The following is a 21,294-nucleotide window of genomic DNA, read 5'->3' as shown; positions in this document are numbered from 1 at the left end:
AAAAATATATATGTAGATATATATATATATATATATATATATATATAATCCTCTGTCTAAAGCATTGAGTAGCTAGGTCTGTTCATGAGCCCCATGTTCAGCCTTGAGTAAAAGATACCTCTAGATAAGATTAAATTATAGTACTGCTGCAGCAACTCTAATCTGGGCATGGTTTGAGTAATTGGGTGTCATCATTATAATTTATTGACATTCACATGAAAGATAAATGTTACAGTGAAGAGGTTGAATATTTCCTAATTTATCAAATCCTAAAATTGTCACAGTTGAGTATGTGAAAGTTTTGCTACCCCATTTATGAATGAAGTATTCTCACTGCTGAAATTCATGCAGTCCCTTAGTGATGTTATAGAATATTTAGAATTCAACTGAAAGAACACACACACACCATGGATAGAAAGAAGCTTAAGTCTAGAACTGATTTACTATGGGCATTTTGTATGATTGGGATTGTGATCTGAAGGTGGAAGAATCTTTGCAAATTTGATAAAAGAGTTAAGGTTGTGTGCATGTTTGTTTGCAGGAAATGTTAGTATGTGTCATCACTTGAGGGCAAGCAATGGTTTAAGTTTGGGGGTGTGATAACTCTAGGAAATGAGAGTTATTACATTAATTCTATACTTGAATCAAGGTCATTTAGAGAACAAAAAAGGTGTTTTTATTACATTTTGGTTACATTTTGCATAAACATTCATTTTAGTTGAGTTTTAATAAGTTTTGCTTGAATCATAGTAATTTGTGCTAAAAGCAGGTTTTAAATTGTAGGTTTTAAATTCATGAGAGGATGTGGAGACATTAGAAGAGCAAGAGGAGGAAGGAAGATGGCCACAAAAGAAGTAAAGCACAATCGAGAATAAGGCAATGTTGTAGCAGCTGTTAGAGCAACCAGTGCTGTAGCAATCTGGGAGCAATGCGAGAGAAAACTTAAGCACGGGTCAATGCATGTTTCCTAATTTAACTCATGCACGCTTATGGACTTGTGTTTACCCTAATTTGCAATATAAAAGGGAGGCGTGCACCCCATAGAGGAAGGGGAATTATTATTAGAATAATTACAAGGAACGAAGAAGAAGAAAATCATAATCGAACAGTGTTGTTTCGGCAAACATTGGAGAATCGTGCAGAATTATTTGGCTTTGATTTTCACCGTGCTCAACTTATATTTATCTTCTTTCTTTAATTGATTTGATGTACTCCGATATCATTATGTTTATGTTTATTTTTCTCTTTCAGATTATGAACTAAATTTAATTGTAGTTGAGTGACAAATAATCCAATGGGTTCTTGACTGTTCTTATATGTTGTTATGGCACTGCTATAGCATTTTACTCTAGTAGTTTTGTATAAATATAACTGTTATTTCGGTTGACTATCCATTTAATAGTTTTAGTTAAGATAGAGCAGCAAAAGGGCATGTCTTAGCAGATATTATTAGAGTATTACTTGATTTTAGCTTGAGTTTCCTGGATTAAGTTATCTTGAATCCCATAAGGGCAATACTTGAAGTTAAGATTTGTAACATACTAGACATAGGTGTTCACCTTGTAGGGTGGAGAGATTAAAGAGTATAATGTCGTACCATAAATATATTATCAACTGGTCATTATTAATAGGTTAAAGATATGAGATTTCCAATATGCGATAGCTGAGGATGCAGGTTTATTATGCCCATTGCTGCAGCACTTACTGTAACAACTGGTGTTAACTTGATAGACAACAGTCACCCCATTAGGAGAGTTTGATCATTCAACTACTATAATCTCAATTGAATCTTAGACACATTTAATTTAGTTTATTTTGTTACAGTATTATTTTATTTAATTCTTTCACAATCCTCAATTACCTTGGAAATTACTTTACAATTGTTTGTTTCAATCCTAAGTTGATTTGCACTATTGTGATTGCTTCAACATTTTGTTAACATCAATCCCTGTGGAGACAATCTTGAATACTTATCACTTTATTACTTGTTGTGTATATACTTATCACTTTATTACTTGTTGTGTATAGTTGTACATTGGCATTGGTAATAATTGCCTATACAAATTAATCAACAGAAGTAGAGACATGATTCTTGTTTTTTGAAGAAGTTTTGATTTGTTTTTCAAATTGACAAGCTTCACAAATTCTATTCTTTTGAAAACTGATTTTTGGAAGTCCTTTAACCAAATCAATTTTCGAAATTTTTGAAATCAAATATATGCTTGCATGACCTAGTCTTCTATACCATAACCAACTATTATCATGTAATGTAGAAAAACATTTATGAGTGGATGCACACTCTACATCAATTGTATAAACATTACCACTTCTATTTCCAACAAACAAAGTTTTGTCATCATATGCATTCTCAATAACACATCTTAATTTATCAAAAACAACTTTATAACCCTTATCTCATAATTGACTTATGCTAATTAAATTGCGTTTTAAATTTTCAACCAAACATACATTTTCAATTAGAGTTGAGGAAACTTTACCGACATTACCAATTCCAAGAATTTTTCCTTTTGAGTTGTCTCCAAAAGATATATCTCCATTATTTTCGATTTTAGTGAAGTTTAAGAACCATCCATAGTTTCTGGTTATATCCCTTGAACAACCGTTATCCAAGTACCATTTATTTTTCTTCTTCTTCAAGTCCTGCGAGGAAAATCTTTAGTTTTAGGTACCCAATCATTTTTTGGTCCTTGAGTGTTAGCAATGGTTCCTTTTAGAACCCAAATACATTTTACTCCATAATATGCGTTTCTTTTGACATGACATCTAAGCTTCATGTGACCATTTCCATTGCAATAATAACAAACAATCTTGTGATCACTTGTGGAGGTGGCTTTAACAAAATAATTCTTATAATACTTTTGCTTCAAGTTAGGCTTATACCCAAGTCCTCTTTTATCAAATACACATTTTTTTAGAGTTAAGCATGTTATCCAACATCTTTTGCCCATTTGTAAATTTTAAAACAATCTCATTTAACTCATTGTTCTTCTTCTTAAGCCTTTCATTTTCATTTTTTAAGTCATCTATTTGTGATTCTAAATGCTCATGTGAAGTGCTAGGTTTCTCATTTGATAATGCAACTCTATCATGCAATATTTTATTCTCTAATTCTAGGCATGTAATCTTTGCACTTAGAGATTCATTTTCATTTTTGAGCTCTATCATTTTCTTTTTAAGACATACATTCTTTTTACCAATTTTCATCAACTCATCATGTAATTCTTTAAAAGCACCATGCAATTCATCATAGGTAGGATCATCATCATCATCTCCTGTTGCCATAAGTGCTAGGTGTGATACTTCTTGCGACTCTTCTTCATCATTTGAATCTTCATCGCTATCATCCCAAGTAGCAACTATAGCTTTCTTCTTGAGTTTGTTGAGAAGTGGGCATTCCGATCTTATATGGCCAGGCTTTTTACATTCATAGTATATGATTACCTCTTTCTTCTCCTTTTGGTTCTTGAGGTTTCTAAATTTTCTTCGATCAATGTTTTTCTTCAAAAAATTTCTAAACCTTCTCACTAGCATAGCCAACTCCTCATCATCCGGCTCACTTTCCCCATCACTCTCATATTTTGTAGCTTTGAGAGCAATGTTTTTCTTCTTTTCCTCATTTCCTCTTTCGGCTGTCAGATCTTCCTCATAAGAAATAAGAGAACCAATTAAATCATTACTAGGTAATATATTTAAACCTTTGGCTTCCTCAATGACAGTCCTTTTTGGTCTCCATTCCTTAGGTAGCGACCTAATGATTTTCTTAACTTTCTCGCTATTTGAAAAGGTCTTTTCTATGACTCCTAGAGCGTTCACTATGTCCGTAAATCTAGTATATATAGAATACACACTCTCATTTTGCTTTGTTTGAAACAATTCATATTGTCGAGTGTACCTATTAATTTTAGACTATTTCACTTTATTCGTGCCTTCATAAACAACTTTAAGTTTGTGTCAATTTTCATTAGCACTTTCACAACTAGACACTCTATCAAACTCTTTCTTATCTAGTGCACAAAACAAGGCATTCATAACTTTGAAATTTATAGATGCATTTCTCTTTTCCAATTCATTCCATTCCTGTGAAGGTTTTGGAATATCTTCCCTGACTTTTTTTTTAGTCAAAGAAATAAATGGACCATCACATACAACTTCTTAATTTTTATAATCTAGTATTTGTAAATAAATTCTCATCCTAATTTTTCAATACGGGTAGTCATTTCCGTCAAAGAACGGTGGTCTAGTTGTGGACTGTCTTTTCTTAAAGGTTGAGTCATTTTGGGTTGCCATGGATCTTTTACTCTAAACGGTTGAGTCCTAACAAGAGAACCAAGCTCTGATACCAAATGAAATGCAAGTTATGCAACCCAAGAGGGGAGTGAATTGGGATTTTAAATTTTATGCTAAACAATTCAATCTAACGCCTTAATGGAATTGAAAACAATAAATTCGATATAACACAATAATAAAAGAGTAAGGGAAGAGAAAACAAACACAAGAAATTTTACATGGTTCGGCAATCCTCGCATACGTCCACGCCTCCAAGCCAACCAAGCTTAAGAATTTCACTATCCAAGCCTGCCAAGGCTTTAAGTTCTTACAATTGATTTCTAAGGTGTCAATGAACCTTTACAATCAAGAGATTATCTCCCAAATCTCTTCACCCAAGTGGTTCTCACACTTGCACACTCACAATTTGATAATAAATGAGAATTACAACAAAAACTCTCTTTAAGAGTGAGTATGCAAATAATAACACGAAAATGATTCAATAAATGATGATTTGCGAAATGGAAGCTCAATATGTGTTATATGATCTTATTTATGCCTACATTAGTCTCTAAAATGAAGTTGGTGTTGAGTTTTTATAGTTAAAGCCCGAAAACTAGCCGTTATAGGCAAATTCCTGCAACCAAGTGGTTAGCCGCTTGATTTATCTGGCTAGCCACCCAGAAAAGTGATGTTACCGTTAAATTTGAATTTTGCTACAGTAACACTGTTCATAAAATTATATTTTTGTCCAAAACTTTTTGTAATTACAATATGGCCCAAAATGTCATTAAAGTTTACAAACAGATCCAATTTCATAATTTCAAAAGAATTATTGTCATTCCCAAGAATTTTTGAAATTATGATATGGCCCCAAATATAATGGTATTTTTCAAAGAGATCCTTTTCAAAATTTAACATAATACCCATATTTTTCAAAGTTTTCGAAACCTTTCACTTTAGTCCAAAATTTCAAAATATGAGATTTTCCTCAGGCGGCTAGCCATTAGCCTCAGGCAGTTAACCTCTCACTCTCTGTACAATTTTGGATTTCAAATGTTTGGATTACATTCGGGTCCTCAAACTTTCATAAATTATAGTATGACCCAAAACAATTCAAATGTTTACAAATAGTTCCAACTTCAGAATTCAAAATAATACTTATTAAATTCAAAGATTGCAAAACTTTTTATTTTAGTCCAAATTACTCAAATCCAAAAAATATTTTATCTTATAAATATAAAACCTTTTAGTTTATGAAAAGTAATTATTTAAATAACCTCTTGAGCTTCTCAAATGTTAAATCAAATATCAATTAAATCATACCGATTTTATAAGAATTTATCGCAAAAATTTGTTCGTTGAGCTCTAAACTTTATTCTTGATTTTGCCGTTGTCCGTTGAGTGTCTTCAATTTAATTTCACTTGATTCACTTGCATAAATATTATCCTTCAAAAACTAGTGATAGTGTAAAATACAATATTTATTAAATTACTTAAGACACATGTTTGTTATCATCAAAATTACATTATGTAGCCCTTTAGGCTAACAATGCGGAGCTGCTCTGATACCATAATGTCATGACCCAACCCAGACCTGGCAAGCTATTATTCGCTTTGGTTCTTAACAAGGCCCGCACGATTTTATTCATGGTGAGCCCATATACCCCAGAACGCGTCTTGCCAATTAAAGTCTGGATCACCTCTTATAAACCTAACATCTCTCCCGTACTTTGCTGATGTGGGATTCACCTAGGGTGTTACATACAAACCCCTTAAGGACTCAGCGTCCTCGCTGAAGTTTGCCCCATCATCGCTCAAGAGGACATGCGGAGTTGCTCCGATACCATAATGTCATGACCCAACCCAGACCTGGCAAGATATTGTTCGCTTTGGGCCTTAACAAGGCCTACACTGTTTTGTTCATAGGGAGCCTATATACCCCAAAACACGTCTTGCCAATTAAGGTATGGATCACCCCTTATAAACTCAGCATCTCTCCCGTGCTTTGCCAATGTGGGATTCGCCTAGGGTGTTACAGTACTGATTAGCAATTTATGCATATGTTATTTGTTATGGTAGGGCTAATTGTGTTTTCTTTTAAACAGAGATATTTTCCCTCTATACTGAAATATGGGGCACCAGATCCAATTGTCTGGCGACTTCATCTAATTTTCATAATTAAGTAGCAAAATTTATAGAGGATCAGACTGGTTTATGTGCTTCAACATGACACAATGTGCTAAACGTTGTAGAATGTAGCATGGATGACGCGTCCAATAGATAAGGTTTTGTTGCAATTGTTTCGCGGATGCTTACAAAATAAGCTAAATCAAGGCTCAGACCCTGAGTAATGTTGAGCATAGGGGTGTAGCCCGATTAACTTAAAAGTAAATTGTTAGGAATATGAGAGTGCATTTTCTTGTTAGGAATGCGAAAAGAACATTTGAGAACTAAAAAACATGAGATTTTGCTCTTTCTGTAAGTCTGTCAGCCCTATATATGCTACAATTGTAATGAGCTTTTGCTTTTGTGAATTTATTTGCATAAACTTCTTATTGGCCCTTGGCAAAGTGTATCATCTCTCTTTCTGGATGCTATAATACTAGTAAAGCTCGTGGATAAAAGATTACGAGGATTAGATAAAAATATTGGCACATGAAATAATGAAATAATTTAGCTTTTATTTATTATTAATTGAATTAGGTATACTAGCTCCTATATTTTTTCCAATTCTTTTTCTATTGAACTTTTAGGTTGGCAGTCAAACAACATTACAACCAAATGGATTTACAATCTCAGCAAGTGTCGCTTTATTCATAGTTAAGCTTTTATCTTAGTGTAGCAAATAAATCTACGGACATTCTCTATTAGATTTTCACCAAAGATTCCCTCTAAAAATCCATGATCCACACATATTATCTAGATTTCATAAACTTTTAGATGACTTAATAAGGCAAATGATCTAATATGCTAGGGGAGATCATTTAGAGTCTGTGTGCTGCACTGCAGTCTGCGTGCTCTTCAATAAGAAATATTTTTCTTTTTTGCATTAACTACATAAAACAAAAAAAAAGGAATGTGGACATTTAAGTTTATTTGTAATCCAAGAAAGAAAAAATGCATCACAATTTTAAGGGTTAGAATGGCACACCAGATCCGAGAAGCGAGAACATTGATGACCATATGTTTAAATGTTTCGGATTGCTCTTTTTAATCAGTAAGACAAGTTAGGAACCCAATTAGAGTATTGCTCGATATTATAAAGTGGACCATTGGTGGAAAAACCACTTCAACTGTGAAAGAATCAATATAAGTATGAACCTAAGGAAAAACACAATAGCACAATTCAAGAAATTTCATCAAAACAAAGAATGAGAACTCTATCAATCCAATCGCTATTACTGACGGTCTTTCATTAGCTGGAAGTCATGTTAGCAATTTAAATCTGATCACTTATCTTATCACTGGATTAGATCAGTCGTATTATCCTGTTATGGTTAAAGATGGCTAATGGGCCGAACGGCATGTGGCACGACACGTGTCCGTATAGCACGGCACGACAAGAGCACATTTCGGTAGGGCACGAGGTACGAGGCATGGCACAACACGCACGTGGGCTAGGCCAGGCTTAGAATTTTAGGCACGCGGACCTTAAAAGCATGACACGATTAGAGATAGGCTAAGCACAATATGATGAAAATGCTCGCAATAAGCACGTTTTATTTTTTTATGAAAGTAAACTTAAAATTTTATGCTTTTACAAATAACTTGAAATTGAATTTTTTAAATTCATTTAATTCTTAGTTTAAAAAAAATACTATAAGTGATTTATATTTATAATCTATTAAACAAATAATTGATATCATGATTTTATAGATATGCATTAATATTATTGTCAACTATGATCTATGACTCTATGTAAATCCAAGTTAAAAATTAATTTAACCCTTATGAAAAATTTATTATTATTGTTGTTGTTAAGTATTAAAAAAATTCTAATAATATAATGTCAAACTTAATAATTAATATTATATTCTCGTACTATTATTAATTTATTATTATTGAATATGGACTTGAGTTTTGAATTTTCAATTCTATTAAATTTGAATAAAGGTATAGACCTAAAAAAAGTACATAAACTTGAAAAATGTATGCCAATAACTTGGCATGTGCTCTTAAAAAATTTTTAAAAAAAAAACTTATTGGGTTTCTTTTCTTAGGCACGGCATGAGTTCGGTCCTAAGAAAAAAAAAGGCACGGCACGGGCACGAGCACGCATGGGCCTTTCATTGATGGCCGGTGTTGAGTGTTAGAAAATGTATATTTATAAAGGAGAAAATCGTCATTTTATATTTCAAGTCTTACTAACAACCCTTTCTTTTATGTATTTAAGGTTCTTGTAATTTAATTATGTGTGTTTTATTTTAATTAAGTATTTTGTGCATTTTAGGGGCATCATAGTCATTTCACAATAAACGAGAGATCAAATGGCAAAATGGACATCACTTTTGAACTCAGGACGGTCGAAAACCTTAGGAGGAGCATAAAAGAAAAAATGGCACTATTCACATGTACGGTACTATTTACATGTACGGTACATGTGAATAGTACCGTACTGTCTACGTTACTGTTCACGACACTGTTCACATAGACGGATCGATGACGTGGCGTTGACCGATGATGTGGCATTGACTGATGAGGTGTCATGATCCTGTTGGTCTAAAATTCTTATGAACTATTGATGGTGACGTGGCAGCATATTAGTGGACCAAAACTTGCGCGTACGGTACATGCATTACACGGGATTATTTTCAACCAAACTGCGTTACTATTCAAAACCAGGTCAAACCGTGTTACTGTTCATCCGCGTGGTCAAACCGCGTACTGTTGACTGATGACGTGGCGTAATCCTGAGCGTCCAAACTATTTTTAATCTGATGGCCATGATTTACTCAATGTATCTATAAAAAGGGGGCCTCCCCCCCCTAATTTGATATCTCTGAATCCATTTTTGGGATCCATTTTCTGTAATTCCTTCTCCATCTTGTATTTTCTACGTATTTTAATAAATTCTCATTTTACCCCTAGTTCAATTATGAGTGGCTAATTTTCTTTCAAGCTTGGGTTGAAGGTGAAGTCTCAACATGTGTCATGGGCTTTATTTGGTAAATTTATTTTCTCTTCCCCTCTAGTTTTTGTGGATGTTTTGATTTCTCGTCGACAAATAATAATAATCTTGTCTAGATACCGCCTTAATTACACCGGCTCTCTAGTACAAGGTTATTATTATTTGGCACGATAAGCCCTTAGCACCATGTTGATTAGAGTGTGGTTCATGAGGTGTGGATTCCCCCCTTATGATTTAATTGGTATTAATAAGGAATATTTAGCCCATGATGCATGTTGATACGGATCCAGATACCCAAGTACGTCATTTCAATAGAATTCTCTTCAATTTATTCTCGCCATTTCAATTCCAATTTTAAAATTTATTCTCACTATTTTAATTTAAGTTTTAGCATATTCCAAATCATTTCCACCACAAATCCAATCACCCATTTACAAAATTAATTCTACACACAATTAAAATTCACCTCCTCGTGGGATCGACACTCATCACCATTGATCTATACTACAATAGATTCGTGCACTTGCAAGTTCAATAAAATTTGCACAACAAGTTTTTGGTAACAGCTCTAATAAGTTCTCTACAACATCACTTGCTTTACCAGTGTTTACAAGATTAGATTCCCAGCCATCACCAGTGTTACCAACAACAAATTCCTAATTAATTTCCTAGCAAACCTCTCCTTCAAACTCATCTTCCACAAGCGCCTTATCATTTAGTCAATTTCCCTCCTCCTCATCTTCTTTATCTCATCAACCTCCACAACTAATGGTATCCACACACCTTATGATCACTAGAGCCAAATTAGGAATTTTTAAACCAAAAAACTTATCTCACTGCTATACAAGACCTTGAACAGCAAATTATAAAGCAACTTCGGCAGATCAAAGGTGGTATTAGACTATAAAAGATTAATTTAGGGTTCTAGAACATAATGGCACTTGGACTCTAGTACCACCTGAATCAGCAGAGAAGATTGTTGGCAATAAATGTGTATTCAGGGTTAAATACAACCCAGGTGGCAACATTTCCAAATATAAAGTAAGGTTAGTTGCAAAGGGATTTCACCAAACATATTGTGTGGACTTCTTTGTAACTTTCAGCCCTGTAGTAAAACCCTGCACTATTATAGTTGTCCTCAGCTTAGCTGTTATGCATCATTGGCAAATAAAGAAACTAGATGTAAACAATGCCTTTCTTAATGGTGTTCTTACAGAAGATGTATTCATGCATCAACCAGAGGGATTCATTAATCCACACTTTCTTTTATATGTTTGCAAATTAAACAAGGCATTGTATAGTCTTAAGCAAACTCTTAGAGCTTGGAATGACAGGTTAAAAGGCTCCTTGATGCAGTGGGTTTTCAATTATCCAAGTCAGACACTTCTTTGTTTCTAAAATATACATGTAGAGATATCCTCGTTATTCTTATCTATGTGGATGACATTCTTATTACTGGTTCAAATCAAACTCACATAGAACAAGTTATCAAGCAACTTGGTTTAGAATTTGTTCTCAAAGATTTAGGGGAATTCAATTATTTTCTTGGCTTAGACGTCACACCTTCAGTCACTGGTCTACATCTCTCCCAAACTAAATACATAGGAGATATCTTAAAGAAGGCCAACATGCTTGAAAGTAAAGGATGCAATAACTCATAAGTGTATCTGATAAGCTACATAAGAATAAAGGTCAAGCTTTTGAGAATATATCTCTTTACAGAAGCATTATAGGCTCTCTTCAATATGTCACTTTAACAAGGGCAGAGCTAGCCTTTACAGTAAACAAATTGAGTCAGTTCTTAGGAGCTCTAACAACTCTTCATAGGCAAGCATGTAAAAGGGTGTTAAGATATCTTCAAAGTACAGCCACTTATAGCATCCAGTTCTTTAATACAGGAATACTTGCTTTAACAACATATTTTGATGTAGATTGGGGTTCAGACCCTAATGATAGAAGGTCTATTAGAGGATATTGTGTTTTTCTTGGTTCTAATCTTGTCTCTTAGTCCTCCAAGAAGTAGAACATTGTTTCTAGGTCTCTGCTGAATCAGAATATAGAGCTCTAGTACTAACAACCTTAGAAGTTTTATGGATTACATATCTTTTAAAGGAGCTTAAGATTCCATCAGTTAAATCTCTTGTGTTGTATTGTGACAATAAAAGTGTTGAGGCTTTAGCTAGTAATCCCAAGTATCATACAAGAACCAAACACATAGAGTTAGGTCTTCACTTTGTCAAAGAACATATTCCTCAAAAGGAACTTATTGTTGAGCACATATCTAACTTTAATCAATTGGCTGATATCCTTACAAAGCCTCTTGGTTTTGATCATTTTGCCTTTTTGAGAGATAAGATCAATGTCTATCCAAGACATTGAGCTTAAGGGGACATGTTAAGATTAGTTGTTAACGTGGACATAACGACAGCTCATAAATGACTCAGCAGCCACATGGATGGGTTGTTATACGAATTAAAAAGTTTGTTATTTCCCTTCAATATTTTGGTTCAGCTAGTTGTAACTAAAACACACATTTTTGTTGCTTTAAGATGATTCTAGATGTATGTATAAATACCACTGTAATTCAACTCAATATAGTTTTATGAGATGAATCTAGAATTTACATCCTCTTTGAAATTACAAAATTCTCTCAGAAACTTTCTTTAGCTTTCTTAGTAAGCAAACAACAGTCAAGTCTTTAATTATCCATGCTCTAACGAATTTCAAAAGTTTAGGCAAAAAATGGAGTCTTAATTAACAAATTTTTAAGCAGCACCAACTCCCTGACTCTTCTTCCTCGGTCTTTTTTTCATGTAGAACTCCAGCTTTGTACCCTCCAAGATGTATCTGACAGAAATCAGATTGCTCATCAATAAATAAAAGCAAAGCAACTATTATACTTAGTCTTGTATCTAGTAAACAACTTTCATTGAAAAAAAAAAAAAAGTCGATGATCAGAAAGAACATCTTTGATTTTTTTCCCAAGCTAAATTTTAGATGTATAATGTTATTAAGAAAATATGGCATTCTTCTTTTCATACCTCATTAAAAGGTAAGGACTAGAAAGAAATTATAGACATAAGAGCTTATGATAACTCGTATTTGCTTTATAACATGAAAGTTCAGGTATTACCAAGTGCCTCTTCAATATTATCATTATCATTATTATTGTTGTTGTTGTTGTTGTTGTTGGGTTAGCAAGGAGCCTTCAGTAATCAATATATTTTGGAAACTAAAAGAAGATTAAAAAAAGTATAATGCCCATCAATAAGTCTGCAATGGCTAGATACAAGCAAACAAACAACTGAGGAATAATTACCTTTACCATACAAGAAATTTTGTCTAGTTATTTTGTTCTCTTTCAATTAACTTAAAAGAATTTGGAAATATCCAGTGTTGATCAGAATCCATCATTTATATAACCAATAAGTAATTAACCCAAAGATCCTTATTTGTTTCCATTATTTTGACATAAGCAATGCAAAACAATGTTTACTTTGTCAAGAAGCAACAAAGCTTAGTCGCTGACTCAAGAACAATCATAGAAATAACACATAATCAACAGAACTCCAAATTATATGAAGAGATTACATCAATATATATCTTCTTATGTTTTAAAACATCTAAAAGCCAAGGTTACTATCACCATTATCATTTCCTTCTCTACTGTACACTGCGAGTGCACTTCCTTGATGAGCATGATGAGAAAAGACTCTCCAAGTAGAGCAGAGACTTTTGAGATATAGTAAGATGATTTGGCACCCCACAATAAAACACAGGAGCCTCAACATAGCAAGCAAAACACTTAGGTATCATAAGCCAATCCATAATTGAGGGGTCATAAAATTGTACATTTAGGTTATCAGTCGACGCAAGCAAGCCATTGCATGAACCGATGGCCTTTCCTCGCCAGTCCAAAGTGGGGTAATAAATCTTACAGTTTTTCTTTAAAAGTAACCTAGTTTTTCTCTACTAAAATATTCTTTGGGTTATAACGAGCCATCTCAAGTGATTCGATACCATTCCCGAGGATTCTAAATTTTTTTCAAAAATTTTTTACAAAAAGAAAAATAGGATTTTTCATTTTTTTTTCTAAAAAATTCCATAAAAATTGTTCCTTGGCTTGAAACAGACTTCTATTTTTTTTCTCATGGCATCATTTCATCAATATCAAGGTGTGTGCAAGAAACTGGGTTAGGATTCTAATGTTATCTTGGAGGAGCTCATGGAAAGCTCAAAATCAATGTACGGTAAAAATTCTTTGGTCATAACGAGCTGTCTCAAGTGGTTCCATACTGTTCCAAAAGGTTCTAATAATTTTTCAAGAATTTTTTGAGAAAATATCAAAAAATAGGGTTTTTTTGGAATTCTGTAGAAATTGTTCTGTGGCTCGAAACAACACCTTCTTCTCTTGTGGTATCCTTTCTTCAATATCGAGGTGCATCCAAAAAGTAAGATCATGTTTCTAATTTTGTCTTCGAGGAGCCTATGAAAAGCCAAAAATCGATTTTGCTATAGCCCTTAGTTTTAAGCCTAAAATGGGCTTGAAGAAGAAAAGCTGGGTTTTTCTCTAAAAGTGGCCCAATTTTTCTCTGTCAAAATATTATTTAGGTCATAACGAGCCATCTCAAGCAATTCCATACTATTCTAGAAGGTTCTAATTGTTTTTCAGGAATTTATTCAAAAAAAGGACTGAAAAACAAGGCTTTTCTTGGATTTTTTCAAACGTTCTATAGAAAACAATTCAGTGGTGAAATGGACACTTGTGTTTTTTTCTATGGCATTGTTTTGCCAATATTGAGGTAAGTGTAAAAACCAGGTCAGGATTCTAATGTCGTCTTGGAGGAGCCCATGAAAAGACCAAGAAAAGCTAGGTTTTGTCTTCAAAAGTAACCTGATTTTTCTCCACCAAAGCATTCTTTGGGTGGTAACGAGTCTTCTCAAGGTTGTTTAATATCATTTTGTAAAGTTCTAATAGCTTTTCAAGAATTTTTTTTTTCAAAAAAAAGCCCAAAAATGGGGTTTTCTTGGATTTTTATGAAATTTTCGTAGAAACCATCCGTGACTCGAAATGGACTCTGTTTTTTTCTATGGCATCATTTTACCAATATCAAGGTGGATAGTATGAAGCTAGTTAGGATTTCAATGCCATCTTAGAGAAGCCCATGAAAATTCCAAAACCGGTATGTTTACAGCCTTTGGTTTTTGGGCCCAAAATATGTGCAGGGATGAAAAGTTAGTTTTTTTTTTCCCAAAAGTAAACTAGTTCTTTTATGGAAAAACATTCGTTGGATCATAACGAGCATCTCAAGTGGTTTGACACAGTCCCAAAAGGTTATGATAGATTTTCAAGAATTTGTTTAAAAAAGACCAAAAAAGGAACTTTTCTTTATTTTTTTCAAAAATTCCATAAAAACTATTCCATGACTCAAAATAGACTCCCCTTCTTTTTTTTGTGGTATCATTTCATCAATATCAAGGTGTTGCAAGAAAATGGGTCAGGATTCCAACGCCATCATGAAAGAGCCCGTAAAATGCCCAAAATTGTTGTGCTATAGCCTTCAGTTTTGACCCAAAATGGGCGCAGGAAAGAAAATATGGGGTTTTGGCCAAAAATAACTTGACTTTTTCTGCCAAAATATTATTTGGGTTGTAATGAGCCGTCTCAAGCAGTTCAATACTGTTCCGGAGGGTTCTAATAGTTTTTCAAAAAAATTTCGAAAAAAGTACCCAAAAATAGGGTTTTTCTTAGATTTTTTTGAAAATTCCATAGAAACTATTATGTGGCTCGAAACGGACTCTCTATTTTTTCATAGCAACGTTTCACTAATATCAAGGTGCCTGCAAGAAACCAGGTTCAGTTTTAAGCCCAAAATGTGTGCAAAGGAGAAAAGTTGGATTTTTTTAGAAAAATAACTTAGTTTTTCTCAGTCAAAACATTCTTTGGGTCATGATGAGCCATTTCAAGTGGTTTGATATTGTTTCACAAGGTTGTAATAGTTTTTCAATAATTTTTTTTCAAAAAAAGATTGCAAAATGGGGTTTTTCTTAGATTTTTTTGAAAATTCTGTAGAAACTATTCTATGGCTCGAGACAAACTTCTATTCCATCTTGTGTCATTGTTCCCAAATATCAAGGAGCATGGAAGAAACCGAGTTAGGATTCCAATGTCATCTTGGAGGAGTCCCATGAGAAGCCTAAAACCGATGTGCTACAGCCTTTGGTTTTGGGTCCAAACTGGTTACGGGAAAAAAGTTGTGTTTTTCTCCAAAGGTAACTCGATTTTATTCCATCAAAATATTCTTTAAGTCATAACAAGCCCTCTTAAGTGGTTCGATACCATTCTGGAAGGTTTTAAGGTAGCGTTTACTTTTTGGATTGGATTGGGAATCCTGAAGAGTGAGAATCCTATGATTGGGAGTGTGGAGTGGGAGTGGGAGTAGGTTGTTTACTTACACTGGAATAGAAGCATGGAATGGAGATCAGAATCCAATTTATGTGTTTACTTTGTCTTGGATTGGGAGTAAATAGTTTCAAATTATAATTTTATCTTTATTTAAAGAATTATAGTTTTTAATTACAAAACTAGTTGTGTTTTTCTCCAAAGGTAACTCGATTTTATTCCATCAAAATATTCTTTAAGTCATAACAAGCCCTCTTAAGTGGTTTGATACCATTCTGGAAGGTTTTTAAAAGAAAAGTTGAAAAATGAGGTTTTTCATGAATTTTTTTAAAATTTTGTAGAAAATATTTTGTGGCTTGAAACAGACGTCCATATTTTCTATTGCATTGTTTTGCCAATATTGAAGTGCATGCAAAAAATTGAGTCAGGATTCCAACGCCATCTTGGAGGAGCCCATGAAAAGCCCAAAAGCAAGTGTTAAATCCTTCAGTTTGGGGCCAAAAAATGGCGAGGAGAAGAGTAGTTAGGTTTTTCTCTAAAAGTAACTCGATTTTTATTTGCCAAAAAATTCTTTGGGTTGTACTGAATCGTCTCAAATGGTTCGATACAAGTCTATTAGGTTCTAATATTTTTTAGAATTTATTTTTTTAAAAAGACCAAAAATAGTGTTTTTTTTAAACTTTATAGGAATTATTTTGTGGCTCAAAACAGACTCCTATTTTTTTTATGTGGCAGCGTTTTACCAATATCAAGGTTCATGCAAAAAACCAAGTCAGGATTCTAATGCCGTCTTGGAGGAGCCCATGAAAAGCCCAAAACTGTTGTGCTATAGCCTTCGGTTTTGGCCCCAAAAAGGGTGCGGGAAAAAAAATTGTGTTTTTCTCCAAATGTAACCCAGTTTTTCTCCACCAAATCATTCTTTGGTCATAACCTTAAGTGTTCAAAAGGTTAATAGTTTAAAGACTCCCATTTTTTTCTCGTGGCATTGTTTCGCCAATATCGAGGTGCATGCAAGAAAGCGAGTCAGGATTCAATTGTCATCTTGGAGAAGCTCGTAAAAAGCCCAAAATCGGTGTATTATGTTAGAATAGGATTCGATTGTTATCTTGGAGAAGCACGTAAAAAGCCCAAAATCAGTGTATTATGTTAGAATAAAATTTATTTAAACATTTATATAAAATATTTTTTTTATTTTATAAATATAATAATTGATAATAAAAATAAAAATTTTATATTATTAATTTTATTTTTATTTTGTTATCTCAATATAGTTGGTAATAATCTATTTAAAATTAATGATTTATTTCATAATTAGAATGATAATTTTAGATTTTAATAATATAAATGAAGGCATATATGAAATTGTATTAAGTATAAAAGTAATTTTCAAAATTAGATTTTGAAAAGCTATTCTTTCTCTACTTTTCAAAATATATTGTAGGATGAGGTGTTTTTACCAAAAGTAATTTTAAAAAATTATCAAATTCCAAAATTAGTTTTTAGTTTTTCAAAATTACTTTTAAACCTTCCAAAAATAATCCTAAACAGGCCCTAAGTTGTATTAGTTAAATTAGTTTTTTTTTTAATTCTAGTTCAATTATTTTTTTGGATGATTTTTCATCAGAACTATTATAAATTTTTTTATTATAATTATTGATTGTTACGTCGATGGATTTTGTAAAATTAGAGAGAAGACATATAATTAATAATTTTCTAATTAAAATTTTAACACAATATTCTATCAATTGAATTGGTGTAAAATTTGGTTAAAAAACGAAGGGGTTGTTACTCCACCCGTCCAACCTTTTTTTACTTCTTGGCTATATTTTACGATTTGCATGGTTAGTGCTCTATCAAGCAAAATGAAAATTAATTTGTCAAAGGAATATTAGAGAAAGGTAACACTTCGGGTAAGAGATAGAATGTTACGATCCTAAATTCTATACGCGCTAAATATAAAAATGTAAGTGAGCATATAAGCTCATCTCAGGATCCTAAATTTTTAGCTTGCAGGTTCTGGTTCTACCATCTATCAAATCACATTTTAATTAGTTTATTATTTCATTATAAATCGTACTTTTTAATAAAATGTTTTTTTTTTAAATTTCTAGAAAAAAAAAATCATGTTGGTTTATTTGTAGTTTGATTTGAATATATTTGCTACATACCATACCATTAATAATCATACAACATAAATAGGCCATGCATGAACTTGTAGACAATCGAAGTTAAGAAACATTGAAACGCCTACAACAAGAAAGAAATTAAATCAAACATCCATTTTAACTAGTGTGCACCTCACAACTCACGAGCCCCCGCATATTTTGAACAAACTTATCAATGTAACCACTCACGAAACCGGGACTCACCAATGTCCCCTTCCACTTTGCATGGTTTCTCCTCACCACATTACCCACTTCACTCTCTTTATCCATCACACACTTAATGGCTTTGCACAAACTCTCCTTCGAAAACCATCCATTTTCTTCTCTCTCAACCTCAACAGCAACCTTAAGCTCCTCAGCCAACAACCTAGTGTTCAATATTTGATCACCGAGATGCGGCACCAACACTATCTGACAGTCACTCATCAAACTCTCCCACATCGAGCCAAACCCACAATGACTCACAAAGCATCCCACCGAGGAGTGTTCCAAAATGGGCATTTGTTCCACCCATTCTCCGCAAACCACTCCTCTTCCTTTTGTTCTCTCCGCAAACCCATCCGGAAACGCTTCTTCCACCGTCGAAGCTCCCGTCGGTGGCTTCAACGCTATGAGGAAACACAAGCCCGTTAACTCAAGCCCTAGAAGAAGTTCTTGAAACTGCTTCTTTTCGAGAATGATTTGGCTCCCGAACGCACAGTAAACCACCGAACTTCTCTCAAACCCGCCTAGCCACTTATCCCATCTCTCCTCCGACGGTGTCTTAGCCGGTTCATGCAGAACTGGACCGGTCAGAAAAACCGGCTTATTGTACTGACGTGCAATATATTCACACAAATCCCCTTCTATTTCATGGCAAGTTCTTATTGATATGGCGTCGGATTCTTTCAAGGATGTTGTGATTCGCTCGTAAAACGACATTCCTTCTCCGAACGGGAATGATATGAACGTCAACTCTCGTGCTTCGTGCCGACGTAATACGATGGTATCCGAAGGGTAGCCTGCCGGCGGCATTGCTAATTCAGCTTCTGTTACGGGCCTGTCCTTTGGAACATTTCTAGCCGGAACAAGGGCAGTGGCAATCGACGCGGCACAGACGACGTTGTATTTAATGCATTTGATGCTCAACGACTTGGATATTGTCGCCATCCAGTAAGCAATGTCATAAAAAAGAAGCCTAGGCTTTGCGGCTTTGATCACTGCTTCCACCTGGCCCCGGCAGCGGTCCATTGCAATGACGAGGAGATTGATGGAGGACATGGGTACGTCCGATGCGGTTTCGGCTCCGGCGGGGAGGCCGTCGACGTAAGGGACGGTGAGAGGGTGTAAGGTGATGAGATCAGGATGGAGGTTGAAATGTTGAAGCTGTGTTTGAGCCTTTCTGGGCAGTAGGATTGTGATTTTATGGCCTTTTTCAGCTAGCTTGTTGGAGAGATGAAGAAATGGAGTCATGTGGCCGACAGCAAACCATGGTAACATTACAATGGGAAATGCTGATGATGATGATGATGAGCAGCTCCCTGAATCTGCCATTTTGCTTCACTTTGCGAACTTGTAATTAAATTTAATTAATGTATCGAGAGTTAGGACAATGTTTTAGGTACTATCATTCCTTTCTGATTCATTTATTAGTTGAGAGATACACGTAATAAAAAAATTAAGACAAATGGTTGAGAGTTTTAGGTATTAGTTGAAAGTTTTAGGTATTTAATTAATGTATTAGTTGAGAGCTGATTCATTAATTATGCACCGTGCGGCCGAAATTAATTCTTCCATGGAGAATATCTGTAAACCAGGCCATGAAAGGATAATCAAATGGTTGAAATGGATGGCCCCACCTTGGCCTTTTTTTAAATTAAAAACAGATGGTGCTCGAAAGATTTCAGGACATGCAAGTGCAGTTGGCCTCATTAGAAATTATTGCGGAGAATGGGTTCATGGCTTTGGTATGAATATTGGCCATTGCACTATTACTGGGGCGGAGCTTTCGGGTCTATTTCAACGGTTGCAACTTGCCTGGAATATTGGGATTAGACAACTACTTGTTGAAGTTGATGGTCGATGCATCACTGAGATCCTAGCCACAGATAACAATCATCTCAATGCTTACTCCTCTCTTATTCAGGGAATTAAAATACTTCTTAACATGGAGTGGCAGGTATCTCTGTCACACAGCTATAAAGAAACCAATTTTGCAGCTGATTACCTTACCAACCAAGCTCTTCTTTTGCCTCTTGGGATCCATGTGTTTCCAACGCCTCCATCCGGAACTGAAGGGTGACTGTTGCATGATGTATCTGGGTCTGCGTACCCACGAATGGTCGTTGCTTAGCCTTTAACTAAGGCCTTTTCGTATAAAAAAAAAAAAAATTCAAGTCCGAAAACAAGAAAATAAATAAATAAATAAAAACTAAGGCCTTGTTGTAATACATATAAAGTAAAAATTATTAAGATGGCATCACAAGCCGTAGATCTTGTTTTTTCAATGTGATTGTTTTCTGATTTATTCAAGAGAAAAAAATAAAAAAGAGAAAAAAAAAACATGTGATTGTTTTCGTTGGGTATAGTTGTAAGTGTTGGCATTTTGCAAGAGAGAGGGTTATAGCAATCCACGAAAAAATGGGAATAAAATTGACTCAGCCTGTAACTAAATAAGCGCATGTTTTGCCTTGTTTACTGTAAAATCATAATTTAGGGGATCATCTATCAGAAAATTATTTGGGGGTAGCTTTTTTCTTTTTTTTTTTTCCTTGTAACATTTTAACCCTAGTTTTTTATTTTCTTTTTGTTGGGTTTTAATTTGTTTATTGTGTGGTGTCTATACTCCACAGGCAAATGAGTAGTTACATTAATGATTTAAACAGCCCCATATTTCCAACAAGATACAACTAAATTTGACAAATCCGAGTAATATTTTCCCAATATATTTTCTCCCATTTCGACTATTTAAGGAATTAAGGTCCGTTTGGGATTGCTTTTGAGAGGTTTGAAATTGATTTTGAAAATCTAAAAGCTAATTTTAGTATTTGGTAAAAAAAAATTAAAATCACTTTTGTTAAAACCAGCCCCTCCTACAGTTGATTTTGAAAAGGAGGGAAGGAGTAGTTTTTAGATTCTGATTTTAAGAATCAATTTTATCCTTTAATACAATTCCATAGATATCCTTAAAATTATTACCTAAACCCAAATTATCTTTATTCAAATTAGAAACTAAATTAATATTTTGATAAATTTTTATTATAACTCATTAATCTAAATTTATTAATATCAATTTGTTGGTCGAATTATTATTAAATTTGTTTCACTAT

General features: G+C 33.9%; 1 protein-coding gene across 1 annotated transcript; it reads right to left on the bottom strand.

Annotated features, from left to right (window-relative positions):
• Positions 1–17,996: 17,996 nt before the first annotated feature.
• On the bottom strand, positions 17,997–19,592 carry LOC102620938 (UDP-glycosyltransferase 79B3-like). The gene has a single exon (XM_006464757.4). The coding sequence runs from the start codon at positions 19,517–19,519 to the stop codon at positions 18,104–18,106; it is 1,416 nt and encodes a 471-aa protein (XP_006464820.1). The 5' UTR covers positions 19,520–19,592; the 3' UTR covers positions 17,997–18,103.
• Positions 19,593–21,294: the final 1,702 nt, after the last annotated feature.

The sequence above is a fragment of the Citrus sinensis genome, chromosome 1 (assembly GCF_022201045.2).
Source record: "Citrus sinensis cultivar Valencia sweet orange chromosome 1, DVS_A1.0, whole genome shotgun sequence".
Classification (NCBI taxonomy): domain Eukaryota; kingdom Viridiplantae; phylum Streptophyta; class Magnoliopsida; order Sapindales; family Rutaceae; genus Citrus; species Citrus sinensis.
This window is presented reverse-complemented; position numbering and strand designations above follow the sequence as displayed.